The sequence below is a fragment of the Manacus vitellinus genome, unplaced genomic scaffold (genome assembly GCF_001715985.3).
Source record: "Manacus vitellinus isolate BGI_N305 unplaced genomic scaffold, ASM171598v3 scaffold_15_pilon, whole genome shotgun sequence".
NCBI lineage: Eukaryota > Metazoa > Chordata > Aves > Passeriformes > Pipridae > Manacus > Manacus vitellinus.
Window position 1 is genome coordinate 12765921 of NW_021939122.1, and position 18574 is coordinate 12784494.

At 39.8% G+C, this 18574-nt stretch overlaps 2 protein-coding genes across 3 annotated transcripts in view; one reads left to right on the forward strand and one right to left on the reverse strand.

Annotated features, from left to right (window-relative positions):
- The window catches only part of STN1 (STN1 subunit of CST complex), a 42155-nt gene extending 35978 nt beyond the window's left edge, over window positions 1-6177 (reverse strand). The window contains exon 1 of the mRNA XM_018068924.3: window positions 6030-6177. The gene's annotated coding sequence lies outside the window, so the exon portion shown is untranslated. The remainder of the gene's footprint in view (window positions 1-6029) is intronic.
- An 850-nt stretch (window positions 6178-7027) lies between these two features.
- The window catches only part of SLK (STE20 like kinase), a 47114-nt gene continuing 35567 nt past the window's right edge, over window positions 7028-18574 (forward strand). For both annotated transcript variants that reach the window (XM_018069282.2, XM_018069283.2), the window contains exon 1: window positions 7028-7216. In XM_018069282.2, coding sequence (XP_017924771.1) covers window positions 7067-7216 — 150 coding nt within the window. In that variant the 5' untranslated portion in view covers window positions 7028-7066. The remainder of the gene's footprint in view (window positions 7217-18574) is intronic.

Here is an 18574-nt window from a genome sequence, read left to right on the forward strand (position 1 = left end):
ATTATTTTAAAAGAAATGAGTATTCTAGATAGACTTACTCCTGCGTGGTTCTGTGGAAGATTGTTACAGTCATCACAACACTGAGAGGGCTTTTATTACACTAACCACTGTATTAAAAAAATGCAACTATCCACCAGTGCAGCTCAGTATTTTAATATTAACTGAAAATTCCTATAAAGGAGTTTTTAAAATAAGTACAACCTAAAAAGAGTCCAACCTTCCTGAAAAATTTTATATAAGGATGTGAAATCTTTAGTTGCATTAGTCAGGTAATCAATGAAGAGAATCAGCTGTGCTAGTTTCGAGTAGCTGACACCTTCCATTGAATCTGAGGTTGGCTTCTCACTCCCCTCCAATGATATATGACTGTTTCTGAATATCAGTCTTGAAGGTGATTTTCTTGTAGATCAACTAGAAGCAATATGAAAAAACATATTTCTTTTTGCAATAAGTTCAAAGAAGTTAACATGTTAAAGCTTGAATGCCTTTGACCAACTAGGTTTCCGAGAAATATTCTTGTACTATTTGTTGAAATATCTGATCCTTATTCAAGATTTCAATATTTATATTATCGCTTTTTCTTCTGCCATTTAATTTAAGATAAAGCTTATTCAATAAAACATCACAGGTTTACTTGGAAACATTCAAGTAATTTGGCAACTTTTATATTTGTTCTGTCATCATTCCCAGAGGTGTTGCCTGACGTGAAGAGAAATGCACTCCAAGAGTTCTGTTGGCAGTGGTATCTCCATAGGTAGGAAGAAGAACTCTCATTACACATTTCTAGGACACCTCACCTCACACAGTTAAATACTGTGATAAAGATAAATATCTAAAGTGGGGAAAGGTGAACTGCCCTCTGAAGTTACATTTCCCCACTGACTACTGAAAAAGCACGGCCAATTTAGAATAAACATACAGATTTTTCTGAAGCCAAAATTAGATCAATCCTATTCCTAAACACTTTACCGCTTTTTTATTTTTTTTTTTTACTGCAAACATCAAGTAATACCCTTACATGTTGAAGCTTCCAAATGCCACGTGTTTCTATGGCAATTCTTAGATTAACTGGTCCTCCAGTAATGCATTAAAAACAAGAAAAAGTGATCATTCCCCTGTACTGTTGAGGCCACGCCTCGAGTGCTGTGTTCAGTTTTGGGCACCTCACTCCAAGGATACTGAGGTGTTGGAGCAAGTCCAGAGAAGCACAATGGAGCAGGTGAAGGGTCTAGACAGTAAGTCATACACAGAGTGGCTGAGGGAGTTGAGGGTGTTTAGTCTGGAGAAGAGGAGGCTCAAGGGAAGCCTTAACACTCTCTACAACTACCTGAAAGAAGGTTGTAGAGAGGTGAGGGTTGGCCTTTTCTCATGGACAAGAGGACACAGTCTTAAGCTGCACCAGGGGAGGTTCAGGTTGGACATCATGAAGAATTTTTCCCCTGAAGGGGGGTTTAAGCCTTGGAACAGGCTGCCCAGGGAGGTGGTAGTCACCATCCATGGAGGTGTTCAAGAAATGACTGACTGTGGCACTTAGAGTGGTGTGGTTTAATTGACATGGTGGGTGTTCGGTCCAAGGTTGGACTCTATGATCCCAAAAGTCTTTTCCAACCTTAATGATTCTATACACAACAGTCTCCCCTCTCAAGGCTTCCAGAAAATGGATAACAAGTTGATGCTCCTCAAAGGAAAACACATAGCCAGGGGCCAACCTCTTACATCACAGAGAAATAAAAATCTCTTTCAGCCCTCTTTTCTATTTCCTTCTTCACCTTGTCATAAACATGGTTTATTAATTGATGATACTACTAGCTCCTCTGTACTTACCACCATAAATTAGGGCATCAGGACAAAGGAGTCAGGTATCAAACAGAAAGTGCAGAGGGGTCACAGAAAAAAGACAAAAAGTCAAAAATTTGCCATGTACACAAAGAGGATGGAAATATCATAGAGGGAAGAAAAATAGTATCTTTAAGGTTAATGTACAAGGTTGAAAGCGACTGAAAACACCAGTATTTAAAATCCACTGAATTGAGGTGCTGCTATGAGAAACCAACACATTCAGAATATGGAAAGGAAAAATGACTCGTGATGAATGAGAGAAGGGAGATAAAGGTCAGGTATGGGAGAGTCACCAAAACTTTCTCATAAAGCCAGAAGGAACGAGGAAAGTTACTAACGCTGTGGTGGTACAAGGCAAAGTATCAGACCTTAATTCAATAAAATCCCGAAATTCCAGGAAAAAGAAGGCAGATTCAGAGGGAAGCAAGGCAGCATCTGGAAATAACTTCAGATACAGAGGCTGCATATGTGGGGTCTTGGCAAAACCAAGTATGCAAAAAGGAGGTTAAAAAGGAAGGTAGTGGGTTAACTATAGCGATCTAGAAGTTGCAGTGGTGCTTAGAACTGAAATGATCCAATACAGCACAAACTTTAACTTTGGGAACAGATCAGAAGAGAAATGGTAGAGCCTATGAGAAAATACCACCACGTAGCTGGAAAATACCCATAAAAACACTACATACATCAGTTACAGAAAACAGAAAGGCCAGTGTTGAGTGCCAAAGGTGACAGACAGATTAAGACGGATAAAATAAGAATTACACTTCAGATTTAACCACGAACAAGCCACCTGTGACCTTACAGCAGTTCAATGAACTCAATCATCAGAAAGAAGGCTGGAGATCAGTGAAAGCACGGATGGACAGAAAGTCAAGACAATACAAAAATATATCATTAAATATTCTGAAAGAACTGAAGACAGGATGCAGGCCTGCAGTGAAAGGGCAATATATGCTGTGAAGAACACATTTCAAATTAAATTTCTGAAGTGTTTACTTTCAATTAAGAGAAACTGGAACAGTTTAAATGAAACAGAAGTGGAACTTAAACAGGGAGTGGCAGTGTGATTGAGGAACAGTGGCAAGTGTGATTGAGGCAATGGGAAAGGATGGTGATATTAAACAGCAGAAAGTATAAAGGAGACCTCTAAATCACAAAGAGATGAAAAAGATTGCCATAAAGTGTTACAGCTATCCTTAAGCCAATATATTTGATGCACAACTAAGATAGTTCTTTAACATCTTCACTTTAACATCTTCCTGTGATATTTAAAGGAAGCACTGAATTTCCAAAAAGCATTGCTTTAAATTTCTGAAGGAGAAATTTTAATATAACTCACTTTTACCTTTTTATCCTTACCATCTGGAAACATTTACAGTTGCTAAAAACTCCTGCTATCAGGAACAAAAAAACCACACACACAAAAACCCAGGCTTCATACAGCCTCCTCCACACCAGGAAGTCAAAGCAAATTGGGAAGGATTTGCTACTAGCACTTAACCTTCACCTTACAGAGTTTATTTTTAGGATTGAGTGGCAAGCTGTAACTCCAGAATGAAAGAATAAGGGAAAAAACCAGACTGAGCCACAGTTCTCTGTTTCAGATATACTGGTTTTATTCTGAATTGTTAAAGTGTAAGCAAAAAAAAAAAAAAAAAAATAAAGTTAAAAGCAAAACTTTATCACTCCTTTCTTGTCCAAGCCCTTCATCTTATATTTTTAATGTTATAAAAATTAAAAGCTCCCTGGAACAGGAAGACTTTATAAAAGTCTAAAGCAACACATTTGCAGTACCTACCAACATTTAGTCATTGGCAGGATGACACTATTGTCTCTGTTCTGCTCAGAGTGAAACTCTTATCACACACAAGTTCACAGCAAAATGACACATTGCAGAGATGCTGTGTGTGAACTACTGACAGTCCAACATTCACTGATTGATAGAGCTGAGAAAGAGCCAGGCCCTGCTCTCCCATCCCACAGCTGCCAGCTCAGCTACACTTGTTCACACACGGCTCACGAAATTTTCTTTTAGTTTTGCATTTATTTCCAGTTATTACAAACTCTGACATTCACCCATACACACCCCCCTCCCTGCTGCCCTATGACACTAACCCTGAGGCTGAAGAAAAGATAATCCTACCTAAACACAAGAAGTTCATGCAATGGCTTTGGATTCCTTTTTTTCCCCCCATCCTCTACCAATCAGTCAGTTTAAACAAACTTACGGAAATTAGTCCCAAAGCACTTTTTATCCAAGAGAAAGAAAGATAAAAACAAAATATTCAATTACAAATACTAATTAAAATTATCATTAAAGCCATCACTGTATTTTAGCATCCAAAACAAAGTTATGATCCCCCCTGAAAGGGCAAAAAAAGAGATTATATAGAGAAAAAGAAATTGAACTTTAAAAATTTAGGTTTCAGAAGCTAAATTGCTGTTGGTAACACTGAAGAAATATTATCAATCACTCTTTACTATTGTATTTAATCCAAACTATCTCCATGAAACTTGCAAATGAAGTTAATAGGTGGAGCCAGCCAGCCAGATCACAGAAGAAAAAACAAAAGTTTGGATTGCAGTTGTTTCTTGTTATTGCCCTCAAAAAAATAGAGTTTTGGCTTTAGTATCCTCCTCAACAGTTTTACATTCTGTGGCCAAGCTGTCAGTACAAAGGAACCACAAAGCCCAATATAACTTTTGAAAAACAAACGTTGATTATTACAACAAATAAGGTCAGCAAGAGCACTTGAAAGGCTCTCTGTTCATGGGGTGGTATTACCCTTGAAACTGTCTTTATACAGTTTAAAGAAATGGACTCATAACACAACACTGTTGTTTGATTCATAAACTCTCAGTGTCAGGGGCCATCCCCGTGTTCTAGGGCAGAACAGTGCCTGGCACAGGGTGTTCCAGTACATTATAAATACTATTAGCACCACTTATTACTCAACATACATCACCAACATATTCTTAAAAGGCTTCTGCCCCAGCAGGTTTCAGCTAAAAACATTGTTAACCCGCAATGCAAAGTTCAGGTCCAGGCTATTTCTATGCCCTTTGTTCCTTCTGAATCTTCTAATATTCACTACTGCAAAAATCTGTACTATTAGAAAACTCCTTTGCTGAAATCCCTTTCTTGACTCAGCCCAGGACTTTCTACTCCTAAGAAGTGATTCTTTCAAGGAGACCATAAGGGCTGCAATATGAACCCCAGCACGGGTGCATCTCAATGCCTCATTATTATCATTAAGTTTACACATGGACTATCCTCCATAGATAGCAAACTATTGTCATGCTAATAAAATGGTCTGAGGAGTGATACACACCAGAGGTTGGATCTTTAGAAGCTCATCATGCAGCTTAAATTAATGGCAACTACAGGCACTCAGGTTCATACAAGGCCAAGGCATTACACGATTTTCCCTGGGTGTTTGTGTCTTTATCAGATCCTTCTCAGGTCTCTCAGCATCGCCTCAACTGCTGGATCGACTTCCTGTCACAGCCCAAACCTTTCTCCATGCCTGCTAATTGCCCTTTATCCAGGCAACGGGAACGCCTCGTGCTTCCAAGTGAAGAAACACCACACACTTGGTGGCATACACACAACTATTAAAACACAACCGTACTTCAGGGTGATGAAGGAATCACTTGTGGGAAGAGAAGGTTGTAAGATAAGGAAATTCAAGCCTGTCCCAGTGATTAAATAGATACCAAAGATATCAAACGCGAAGCACATGAACATCACACCCAGCTATGACCGAACGCCGTGACAAGCCAGGAGCAGGTCTAGGAACAGCACTGGCCCAGAAACAAAATAAAGTCTTCCAACGTGGCGTTTTTGCTGTCAACACCTTCCTCTGAGAGCCACGTCAAAGCCCCAAACCCCAGGAAGCACCACCCGCCATGGCAGCGCTCCTGGCACACCTCCTTATGGGGGGGTTTCACAGCCCCTTCAGGGGCGATGCTGGGGGGGCTCCGCCTGCGCTGCCAGGAGGAACCCGGGGTACCCACTCAGCCATGAGGGGAGGCTTTCGCCCTAACTAGGGAACGTCATCCTCTGCCACAGGGTTGGGGAGACCCTCGCTGTCCGGGACTGCGGAGCAGCAATGAGAGAGGCGCGAGGCGTCCTTCGGGATGAGCAGCTAAAAGACACGATAAAGGGTGCTCTTGCCCCACGTCCCTACCGTAACAGCACACTGAGGCCAAAAGGGAAAAGCGACTTCCCCCTCCCACAAGCAAAAACAGGAGGGAGGGACGAGCGCTCGCCCCCGCCCCAGCACCACCCCTCTGCCCTGAGGGCCGGGGGGGGCCGAGAGGGCGACCCCTCCATCTTGTGCCGACACGACTTACCCGCCGGAACCCTCCGCGTTTCCTTTTGGCTGGCTCCGCCACAGCCGCGTCACGTGGTCAGGAAAAGCCCCACCCCCTCCCTCCGCCTTTGCCGGAGACGAACCGTTGGCGGGGTGGTGTGCGCGTGCTGCCGGTGCGGCGCGTGCGCACGCGCCGAGCAGCGCCGGTGGGGGGGAGAATAGGGGTCGCGCGCTTTCCGCGCGTGCGCCGGCGACGGCGGTGTCGGAGCGGGCGCGGAGCGGCGGGAGGGCTCGAGGGCGGTTTCCCGGGCGCCGCGGGAACGGGGGCGCGCGCAAGCGCCGGGCGGGGGGAGGGGGGGCGGAGGGGGCGGGGGCGCCGCGGTGCCGCCCGCAGGAAGCGGCGTCGCCCGGCCCCGCGCCGCGAGAGGCGGGGAGAGACAGGCCGGCAGCGAGGCACGTCGTTTTCCTCCCGCTGTCGGCCGCCCCCGGGGACGCCGCTCCGTGAGGAACAAACCGCCGCGAGTCGGCAAGGCGGAGCACGCTCCCTCCCCTAACATCCGCCCGTCCTGCGAAGGCGGGACGTGACCGCTTACCTCCCCTCGTCCCCGGCTCTCGCCGCCGCCCGTCCGAGGGGAGCCCGGCACTTTTTGTTGGCCGCGATGGTGCCCGGCCCGGCCGAGTAAGGAGCGCGATCCCGCCGAGAGGAGCCCCCGAGCCCTGTCGCGCCAGGCCGCCGGAGCACCGCGGCGTGTTGTCCCTGCCCCGCAGCGCCCCGGCGGGTGACGGCGCTTCCGAGCGGCCTCAGGACTCGGTCTGGGCCGGGGTCCGCTCCCGGCAGCGCCGCCCGGCCCGGAGTCCCCGGCGGGACCAGGGGGCAGCGCCGCCCGCCCCGTCCCCCGGCCGGAGCCAAAATGTCCTTCTTCAACTTTCGCAAGATCTTCAAGCTGGGCGGCGAGAAGAAGAAGAAACAATACGAGCACGTCAAGAGGGATTTGAACCCTGAGGAGTTCTGGGAAATCATCGGGGAGCTGGGAGATGGTGCTTTCGGTAAAGTGTTCAAGGTAAGGGCGGGCGGCGCGGGTCCCTGGTGTGGCTCATAGCTGGGAAATGACTCGGAGCAGCGGTGCTGCCTTTCAGCGCTGCCTCGGGCTCCCTGTCTGCCACCCCCGGCACCTCGGGATACCTGCTGGGAGCGGCGAGTTCGGCACAACTTGGGGCGGAGAACGCCCGGTGCCCCCCCGGGAGCGGCGGAGGCAGAGCGGGGCATCCCGGCGCCGCTTGTCCACTGAGCCTCGCGAAACTAAAGATAGAAAAGACCTATTAGGTCATTGTCCCGCCTTCTGCTCCACCCTGCCAGCTGCCGAATCGCTCGTTTCCCCTGTATTTTGGGGTTTTTTGGGACCCGTGCACAGTATGGCCTCTAACCTTACTATATTTTCTTAGGTGCATGTTTGGGGTTTTTTTTCCTAAGTTTCTGTACGGAAGGAAGCCAATGAAGAGTAAAATTGACTCCTGTACCTCGTGCATAGTGTATAGAGCCAAGCTCTCGTCGCCGTATTGGGCATTCCCCCATCTTGCTCCATGTGGAGTTGAATTAAATAGTTGTGTTATCTTAACTTTCACTGTGTGGCAGAATTCCTGTGTTGGATCTCCTAACTTCTCTCTTTTGTTTGCTCTTTAAATCTTTAAGTGTACTAATACAAGTGGTGTTTTGAAGGATGCTTACCTAGAATTTATCAAGCCAAGTGGAGTACGATGACATAGATACAACCCTACTAGTGTTTGACAAGACTGTACCTTTCAGGCAAATCTTCAGCTACTTCTTCTAAAAGGCCGTTAATGCTCCGCCTTTGACTTAGGGATAGTGTGGAAAAACATCATGGAGGGATAAGCATGACAGAATTGGGAACTGACATGAATTGAGACTCTGAAGCCGGTTCTTGAGACTAGGAAAAAGTAGCATGAGAAAGAATAGCATTTACAGTGTTTCTGAGAGCTAATTTGGTCAAAAAATGTTTATATTTAGAGTACTGTATTTGAGAGTTTATGAAATCTGGATACTCGTGAAACGTGCTATTTTGGGTAGAAATTCTATTGTACTGTGGTGTCACCTGTTTGTAAATTTGAGCAGAAGTGCCACAGTCAGTTCAGAATGTTAGGTGGGGTCATTTCACCCAAAGAATTCCTGTCAATGTTACATTTTAGGAGCATCTGGTTTATTTAGATGTTGGTGTATTACATAGTCTGGATGGTGATTCTCATGTCACTTTGAAAGATTAGAGATTTTTTTTTTAATTAAAATGACTAGGAATATGTCTGAAGTTACTCTATAATAAAACTTACTGGCTGTAAAAATGTAACGTCTCTAATGGCATTTGCAGAGTATTAAAGTTTCTCTTTGAGCTTCATAGTGGAGTTTTGATTCCCATTTTGTGAATATATGCCTCAGAGATACAATACTAAATGTGTTCTTCTCCTCCACGTGCATTTCCCCCCCATCCTCAAACCTCTTCCTATGTTTATTTGTAGGCATGTCTGTATTAGCAACAGTAGTAGAGGAAGGTGTCTGAGCAAGGCAGCTGTAAATGTTGCATTTCAGTGTACTTTGTACACAAGCAGGAGAATGTTATTTCATGGCCAGAAATAAGACTCAAAGTGAAAAATCACATCCAAATGGAAAACAGAGTTAACTGTTGAAACTGGGTTTTTCAAAATTAAACTCTATTTTAAAAATTGTAGTAGTCAGAATTGCACATGCGTTTACATGGGTAAAGCTGTTGAACGTAGCACTTGTGAAGTTAACAGGTACTAGTGTTCCTGGAAAAAAATTCCCTTTTAAAAAAGAAATCTCTTACTGCGTGAGTTCAGCAGCATTCATTTTGTTTTCATCTAGTTTGAGAAGGAGGATTACACACAGATACTGATTGTACTTGTATTCCTACATCTGAGTGTACTTGGCAAGCAACTGTAAAGCAAAGATGTGTTAGATTACTCTTTCGTGGATATACGCATCAAATGAGAAACTGCAGGAATAGCCATCCAATTCCTTCTCAATTTTGAATTCAAGACTATGAGCTGGAACAAAGTTCTCAAGTGAGTGAAGATTTTGTCTTCAGATAATGCGAGTGTGGGCGGTTGGGGTTTTTTGTTTGTTTTATTTGCAAAAACATCCCCCGCTATCCTAGTGTCAGTTACATTTGCCAAAACTACATTTGCCTTTGCTTAAGATCCTAGGATCTACGTGTGACAGGGTTTTGGCAGGTATTTGTTAAAAGGCAGTTGCCAGATAAATAAGCCTATGTATACTTTGGATTTCTAATAAAAAGTAGGTTAGATTGGTTACATGCTATGATTTCCTTTAGAGGAGTATTTGGTTTAGTTGTGTAACTGATCTTCTGGATAAAGTATCAAATATTTAAATAAAAGTTCAAAAGCAACTCTGAAATGATTGACAGTACTGGAAAACCTCACTGATTAATTTATTTTGAATTTTAAAATCATTACTTAAAATGCTGTCTAGTGATAATTAGTTTTCTGTACAGAAGTCTTAAGGGTGTTGAAAACTTGGGATTCAATCCCCTTCTTCCCAATCAACTACAAGGATCTTGCTTATTTTTTTAATACTTTAGCCAATTGCTAGAAGAGCTTATTTCCTTTGAAGCTGTTTGTTCTAGCCTTCTAAGGCTTTTTGAGTTCTGTCAATTCATACATTTGTATTCACTAACTTCTAAGTAATGTTTAGAAATACTCTGTTTCAACTGCTGCTGCAAGTCTCTTGTGATCAGAGTAGCTCTGTAATTGCAGACTACTGATGGCAAAGGTTTATGACTGTATAGGACTTTTCATTCTGGCCCTTTTCAGCCTCTTCAAAGAGGCCACTTTAGACTGTTTTCTTTTTGCTCTTGGCTAATGAATAATAGTGTAGTTTTCTGTCCTTTTTCAATTTATAGACCCTTGCAGTACTTCAATGTCAGGTGATGGCCCTTGTAAAGAGAATTTCGAGATTGCTGATGGAATTTTTTCCGATCTTTTATTTGGCTTTCATGAATTATTTAGAATTGCTGAATGGATTGCTAGAGTTGTGACAGACACTGAAGAAGCGTAGTATTAGCATTGGAGTCTGATTTCAACTTTGAAGTTTGGCAGCTAGACACAAACTACTATCTTAAAAAACCAAACCAAAAACCAAAAGATGTATCAGTTTGAAACTACTCTTGATTTGATCAGGTTAAGTGTCCTCAAAAAACTTACTGTGATTGTAATGAGTTTGCTTTAGAAATTAGTTATTATATCATGTAGCTGTATGTGTGTTATAGTTCCCTGTTGTGTCCAATATCAGTTCTGTGCACGCTGTAAACATTGCCTTAAGGTAAATCACTGTAAGTGTTAACAACTCTGATCAGCTTTAAGCTGCTTTCTGAATTCTCAGAAGTTCACGTCCAGATGCTGTGAAAACACACCTTTAAAATGCGTGACTAGAACTGTGGCTCTTTCTTGCTAAAGTTCCTAATGGAGACTTTATCATACAGATGCACACAATTAATGAAAATGCAAATATCTTCCTAAGTAAACCTTCTGAATTAAATAAAGGGCTGGGACTATATTTCAGTAACATTTACCAACCTTTTTGGTAGTAAGAACATGGTACACTGATGTAGAGCACATTTTCCCAATGTTCAGTTGGTGTCGTCTCTAGAGGATATTCCTCCAAGAAATTAACAGACTTTTGGCCATCATTATGATTATTATGAATACCATCTCTACAAATATATTAATTTTAAATCTTCTATGGGAACAGAGGTAGAATATATGTGGCAGTATAGCATATGTATTACAAGGGGTGTGTATATTTATATGGTATGTGTATATATATTTTTATAGAAAGTGACAAATTATTATTAGAGAATCCTTCAGACTTGTCGGGTTTTGAGTTTCATTCATGCTTCTTTGTTTGAATTGGAATATTCTGCCCATTTATATTATCTCATTTATTACCTCAAATCTAAAATGTTGGAAGCACTGTGTATATAATATTCTCATAGGAATTTGGAAAATTAAATATTTGTATTTCATATGAAGCTACTAGGACAAGTTTTCCAACTCTGAGCAACAAACTGGTGCTTGGTTAAAAACTCTGTTCTGTTTTCTCTTTAGGTTCAGAGAAGAAATGTTGTGGATGCTGATAACCATAATCATGGTGAACAGCATTACCCTAATGCATTATCTGTTGAAAATTATAACTACATTAAGCATTCATATATATTTATATTGGCAGTAGTGGCCAATACAAACTCATCTCTGGCTGGTGACAGTGGACTTCTGATACACTGTTTCTTAAAGTCCGGTAAACTAATGATGGTGCTTCATTTAGGTTAAGCATTTTTATCTATATTTGAAACAATCTTATCTGTAATGTACCTAGATAACTTTACAGGGTAGCTTGTTTTTGCCTTAATGTCTTCTGCTGAAGGTAGAAACACATAGAATTTTAAAGTAGTGATTTAATAAGACTGGACCACTTATATAATTTAATGATTATATGTTCTTAACTCCTTTTAATGTTAAAATGTGAACTGACTTAGAAGTACTGTGGCTACTTAGAAGTACTTTTTTGTGTATCACTAACATCACAACTTATTTTCTAACCATAGAAAATGCATTAATTAGTCTGACCTGAAAACAAAATAAGGACAGAGCAGGGAGAATTTATATTTCCTAGTTTCTCTGGCCTTACAATACATTGTTCTAAATTCCTGCAGTTGGATATTGCAACTTGAAGTTACCTGACTGATAGTAATATATCATGCTGCTTCCTAGGCTGAATAGCTTTTACATTTGTAACTTAAAGATTCACAGAAATAGATTTTGACCACTTACTTAATATCTAAGCTTGGAGCACAGGTAGACTGTTTTTTTTCTACTCTTTATCTTTTGACTTGTGTGCTGTCATTAGTTCCCCTAATTCTTCAGAAGAATTTGTTAGAGATGTTGGAGCTTGGCAAACATTCCTGTGTAAATGATACAGTTCCCAGTGAAAGATGTTGCTTGAGTTTGTCTGAAGTCCTGTATGTTTGGTACTAGTTGGAATATAAATTCATATTTGAAAATTGCCAGCCAAATACTGTGTTTCATGAACTAGAAGTTTCATGTGTGACTCTATGATCCTAGACCTAGAAAGAAACAGAAAGTGAGAATGTCCTAAGTTGAATTTCAATACATAAGAATGAATCAATAATGCAGAACTATTGACAGTTTTGATTAAAATTGTTTGCTATACTAAATGTGTTTTCTTGTAATCTATTTTTCATTCATAATTGACTATATAAGTTGACCTCTCATTAAACTGGAGCAGTTGCCCTCAGGAGATCTGAATTAATAATATTCTCTTAAGTGCCATGTTGCTTTGTTTAGCCATAGAGGCATTGGTAGATAGAGGAGATATGACAGTCGATTTACTCTCAAGAGAATAATGTATAAGGTGATAATATTAAATTTTAAATATGTAGTTCACATAAAATGAACTGAAACTTTACCTAAAGTTTGGTGAGAACAGCGAGCTTTGTAACAGCAGCCTGCATACTTTAGGGCTGCTGTGTATTGTCTAGGTGAAAAAAGATGCATGACAGTTCATAGAAGACAAACGATTTTAATCTTGCTGGTCAGCTTGGTAAGTTGCTCTGCAATGTTATCTTTATTTTCACACTCTTGCAGTTTTAGCCTGATTAGAAGATACTAGATAAGGAAAAGGCAGTATCACTGTTTTAAACCCTGGGAAATGTGTCAAGGGTAAAGCTTTGCAGAGCTCTTTATGCCTATTGTCACTCCAGCTATGTTTTCTGAGGAAACTGTAGTGCAAGAAAGTCATCTGTAAACTGTAAACAGAGATAAATTTCTTTATTAAAACGGCTACTTGTAGAAGGCAGTATCTCCTTTCCCTTTTGTCTGTAACAAGGAAATATTGGAAAGAAGAATAACACATATGTCTCACTTTTTGGACATATTTACATCACTTGGCTGAAAATCAGCATTACAATACTTAACTTATGAGTAATGTATTGTCTGCTGCACTTGGAATTAAAACTGCAGACAAGTTTGTGGAGGATAAATATAGAATGCTTATGATCAGTCCTTGTCATCTTTTCCAAGGTGTGAACATAGTTACATAAATTGTTTAAATCTCTAGGTAAATAGGAAATCATTATTTGATTTTATTTATATTTATGAAAGTTCCCTTTTGGTTTTTTCATGTCATCTGATGTATCATATTTTTTATTTGGACTGTGCTTTCTTGTCTGGAGAGTAAAAATTTGGATTTCAGGCATAAGGTAAATGTGACTGTTTAGTGTCAAATAGATGTCAGAGTGAAGCTTCTTTAAGCTGTTCTAACTTGGTGGAATAATTCTTCATATCTGAAGTCACATGCAGTCTATTTAATTAAATAATTCTGATATAGGAGCTAACAAAAAATCTCAAGGCACTATTTTGTTTTGGATTTTGTTTTGTTGTTGTTTTGTGGGTTCTGTTGTTTTGTTTGGGGTTTTTTTTAAGGTTTTGAAGGCAATGTGGTTAAACCTTTTGAGTTTAATCTTTGGCAGGGAAGTAGTCCTACAGTACTACAATCCTCCAAGTAGTAATACATGCTGTTGTTGCGGAGCAGTAGTTCAAAATTTTGTTTTGGTGGAGTCTCAAATTCCAGTTTTGACCACTCCATAAACAATATTGAAGAAATAATTTGTTGGGTTTGTATTTGCAAATGCCACAATCCCAATCCCTAGTTGGGTATTTTTCTTTTTTTTTCTTTATGCCTTTTGTTTAAATTGAATGCAGTTATGAATTCCATGTTTCATGGGCCGTGACCCACGTTTTGAGAATCTCGTAAGACTGTAAACATCATTCTCCTTCAATGACAGTTGTGTCTGTGCAAAAGAGGAGCCTGTAATTAAATCCTCTGATTTGAGATCTTAAATACATTCCTCAAGACCCTGGTGGCTGAAGTGTCATTTATAAATATTTTTTTCGGTCTTTGTTTCTTTGTGCTCCCCCAATAACATTTAATTATATTCAGATTATACACGGAGTTGACATTCATAGTGTCTCACCTCTTTTGCCTATTGTCTTATTTTACAGTAGCAGCCACATTACTCAAATGCAATGCTTGTGCTATGTTTTCTTTTGATACTGTTTGGATTGTTCCAGTTTTCCATGTTTAGTGATGGAAAAGCCATGACATTGACAGTTAGAAAACAGAGCAGACTGAATTAATGGCTCAGAAAGCAGATTGAATTAATAGTACAGATTAAAAAAAGAATGATGTTTTATAATTTTTCTCCACAACTGTATAAAATACATATTTTCACCCCCTCTAATTCATTTTTAATGACTTTATAACGTGATTACAGTATGGAATGCTTGAAAGAAATTTGAACTGTCAGATATGTCTCAAATATGTTATGTGGGAACACATTTTTTCCACTCACAAATAGGAAAGAATTGTTTTAGAGAGAAAGAAGACCCAGTACTTGCGGAATATGTTTGTACAATGTCAGACAATAAAAATTGGCTAAGTTATATTCAATAAAAGCTAGTAGGCTACCTCAAACTACTCTGTAATGGAATTCATACTTCCAAAAAAATTAAGGCTTTACTGTAAATGTTAATTTTCCACTGGCATTTCAAATTTTCTGTTGAATATGCTCCATATTCATGATACAAGCCAACCAAAATACATGCAGCAGGAGATTTACCTACAGCAAAAAATAACCACAACAAAACAGTAATGTAAGATTCTTTGTATATTTAATTCACCTACTTAAACTACTGTATTTGATTTTTAGGAAGACATAAAGCTTCTTAAAGGAATTCTAAATGTATGTAAAAGCAAGTAACAATATTAAAGTTATAGATTTTCTTTGAGTGTTTTTACTCTTTTGGATTAAGACTGGTTTTTCAGTATTCTGTGGGATTGCATGTGTATATATAGAGAGGTTAATGTAAAGCAGCTAAGCATGAATGGTGATTTGGAATCTAAGAAAAAGACACAAAGCATTTCCCCTTTACGTTGCTATGTTTACATTTTTGAGCCATTTTCTATTTAGGTAATTACCTGTAACCTAGAGCGAGAAATTGCTCGTGCATAGATTCATGCTGGAATCAAGTTCCACACAAAATGTAGCTTTAAGAATGTTCTGATTACCTGAACAATGCTATCCTATGATACGATTTTTAAATTTTACTGAATTTTCTATGGAGAAGAATATGAAGAAGTGAAAAATAGCCAAATCAGTTTATTGATTAGCGTTTAAAATGTGCTAAATCTGTCCTTACTATGGAGGACTAAATGACTGTTACCATAAAGTGTCAGTCTTGAAAATTAGTCTCTTGGTTGTTTCAGAAAATCTGAAACTCAAGGAGGCCATGATGAGTAAATAAACCTTATTATTTTCAGAAAGAATTGTTCTGAGGTTGCATTAATACAGTTCTTCAAAATGAGTGGGTGAACAGAGTGAAGTTTTTTGGGGGAACCATTGCTCTAGAACTGAAGTTGTGTCTACATCAGAATTGGTTTACTTGGTATGGAAGCAGTGGTGAATCCCCATCCTAAGGCAGAATCATATTTTAATCCATCTAACTTCATAATGAGCTGGAAAATGACTGTCCCTTTACTTTCCTCATGTCTTTGTTAATAACATTTTAGATCTGAGATTTTTTTGTTTAAGGAGGACTTTAAGGAACTGGCTCTTTTTTCTCTAGAAATGTTTAATCATAGCCATGATTCAGAAACAGTGTTCTGAGGGAAGTTACTGTAACTTTGTTAATGATAACGTAATAACTTGGCAAGACTTTTTGTGTTGGATTTTATTCTTTCTTTATCCTGTAGGTAATCGTTCTCCAGAAACAGATTTATGCTGTAAACCCAAAGCTTTTCTCTAACACGTCTACATTTCACTTTATGGAAGATGACTTTTTACTTGTATTTCTAAGCAATATTTTACCAAGAAAAGAGATAATACTTTTGTAATCAAAAGGCAGTGAAACCTTAATGGAGAAATGTTAATTGACTGCTTCAGCAAAAATTAGAATGTTACAGTAAACTCTCTTCTCTTTTACAGCCATTGTCTCAATCAGGATTTATTCAATTCATGTGCTGCCTTTTTTAATTTTGTAAAGTTCAGTCATGTTCCTGCCCCACCTTCAGCTTTTCCTGTTTTAATTGAGGAGGTCCAACCTTTTTAGTCTGCTTTTTATAAGAGAACTGCTTGACCCTTTAATAATTTTAATTGGCCCTCTCATTCTCTTACTTGCTCAGCTTCTGTGGATGCACAAATCTTTCAGTTCATTATTCAGGCAAACTGTTCTGTTTTTCATTGCTGAGTCTTGGGTCAGAACCACGGGTCTGTGCAGCTCCATTACACTGTGAACTGTGATCATCACTGGGAAATGCGGTCAGAAGGGTTTGTACAGGGATTATCCTCAAAACAAATCATCCTAATAATGTGGTGAAATGGGTACTCTGAGTTAAGCCAAGCTTTTTTATTCTTTCACCCTTTCCAACTAGTTTTGGCTAGTAGTGGAGATGTACTACCTTAGTTTATGAGTAACCTGTCTGCTATTTTTCCTCTCTCCATGGTGGCAAGTCTGAAAGCTTTAAAAACCTTGCTTAAACAAGGGTAGTGTCAAGTGTTTCCTACTCACTGGCATAGCTGGTGTACCTGAAAATCTCAACTTCGCTTTTGGCTGTAGCAGGAATTTTAAGCTGTGTCTTGGTAGCAAACACAGATGTTCTGATCAGCTTAATAACCCAATAAGTTGGTCAATTTTGCCTGTTACCCTTAAACAAAAACAAACTAAAAGCCCATACCTGCCCCTAGTGTTTAAAAGTGAAATATAAAAATGAACTAGTATACTGACTTGTGACCTCTCCTGTTTCCACGTTTATTGATACTGTTTTGGGACCTCACCTTTGAGCCAGTGCAATATGAAGAAGGTTCTTTTGAATCTCTGAAAAGCACTAAAACAGTATGGAACTGTGAGAATAAGTGAAAGTCAACAGCACATCTTCTCAAAGTGGTGCATTTTAACAACTTTAGTAAGTACAGAAGTGGCTTTGGGATGATGAGTGTTGGGGTCTTTACAGTGACTGTTTTCCACAACAGTTTCTGAAGATGTGAGTCAATGCAGCGAAAATTCTGGCAGTGTACTCTCATTCCCACCTCCTTCCTTGTGACAAGCTTGGTTCTTGCCAACCTCATGTTGATCTGGTTCAAGGAACTAAGCCACACAAAAGCTGATTGTACATGTAATCTTCTTGGCTACCCAGACCAGCTCACGAGAGGGCCAGACAAGCAACACTGCTAATGCAGGGGAAAACTGATGGGACAGTGTCAGCATTGGCTTAAATAGCAATAAAAAGGAAGCACCAGGGTGACATGTCAATATTCTGAGGTTGTTAAGGTGTGTCAGGTGAATGGTTTTTCTCAGGACAAAATAAAAAATCCAATTACTCCTATTGCATGAGCCACTTGTTAACAAATGGTAGTTTTGCTAAATACTGCTGGTGGTGTTATCAGGCAGTAGTTCTGTCCCTCTGCATCACTGACATCCGTGCTAGGATAATTGTGTTGTGTAGACATATTTTTAACTGGAAATTTACTAAAAGCCTCTGTTCCCAATTTTATTTCAGGTGGTGATTCTCTTTTCTACTTTGGGTGTGCTACATAACTGCCAGAAAAGAATGAAAATTTTATAGGACTTCTTATTTGGCACTAAATCTACCTTGTATGAGGAAAGTACAGAAACCAAATTGAATTTCAGAGTGAGCAGTGTTTTGAAGCAAGAAATTACTTTGATAATTTTCCAAAAGGAATGGAATTCTGCATTCCCTCTCACTGTACAAATACACAAGAAAAGATAGTCCTCTGCTTCAAAAAACCTTCAACCTAATAATAAATCAAAAAAAAAATAAACTTGAGAGAGGGAGGAGTAGAAGAAAGAAATGAAGTTTTCTCTTGATGAGAACCTCCCCTTAAGAGCCATGCAACATCATTTCTTGGGTACATGGGCAAAATAAACCTTTCATAATTCCATTCAAAGTAACATTTCCACACTGTTAGGAGGCAAGAACAGAACTTCCTCCTGAACATCTTGTGTATTTAACTGCTTAATCTTATCGTGACACTTAACAGTTCTGTCAGGGGAAGAACAATGTTCTAATGTTGCATGGAAATCTTTTGGTGATAGAAGCTCACAAGTTCGTTGGTTGCAAATATCTGAGTAAAGCAACTGTTTTTCCTTTGCATATTTTGTGCATCAAGCTCTTCAAAGAGTTGAAGGGTTTATCTGGATTTGTTTTTAATAATTTTATCAAATAATGCAATTATTCCCATGGCCATTTGTGTTTATCAGTAGCATTCTAGGTAAAT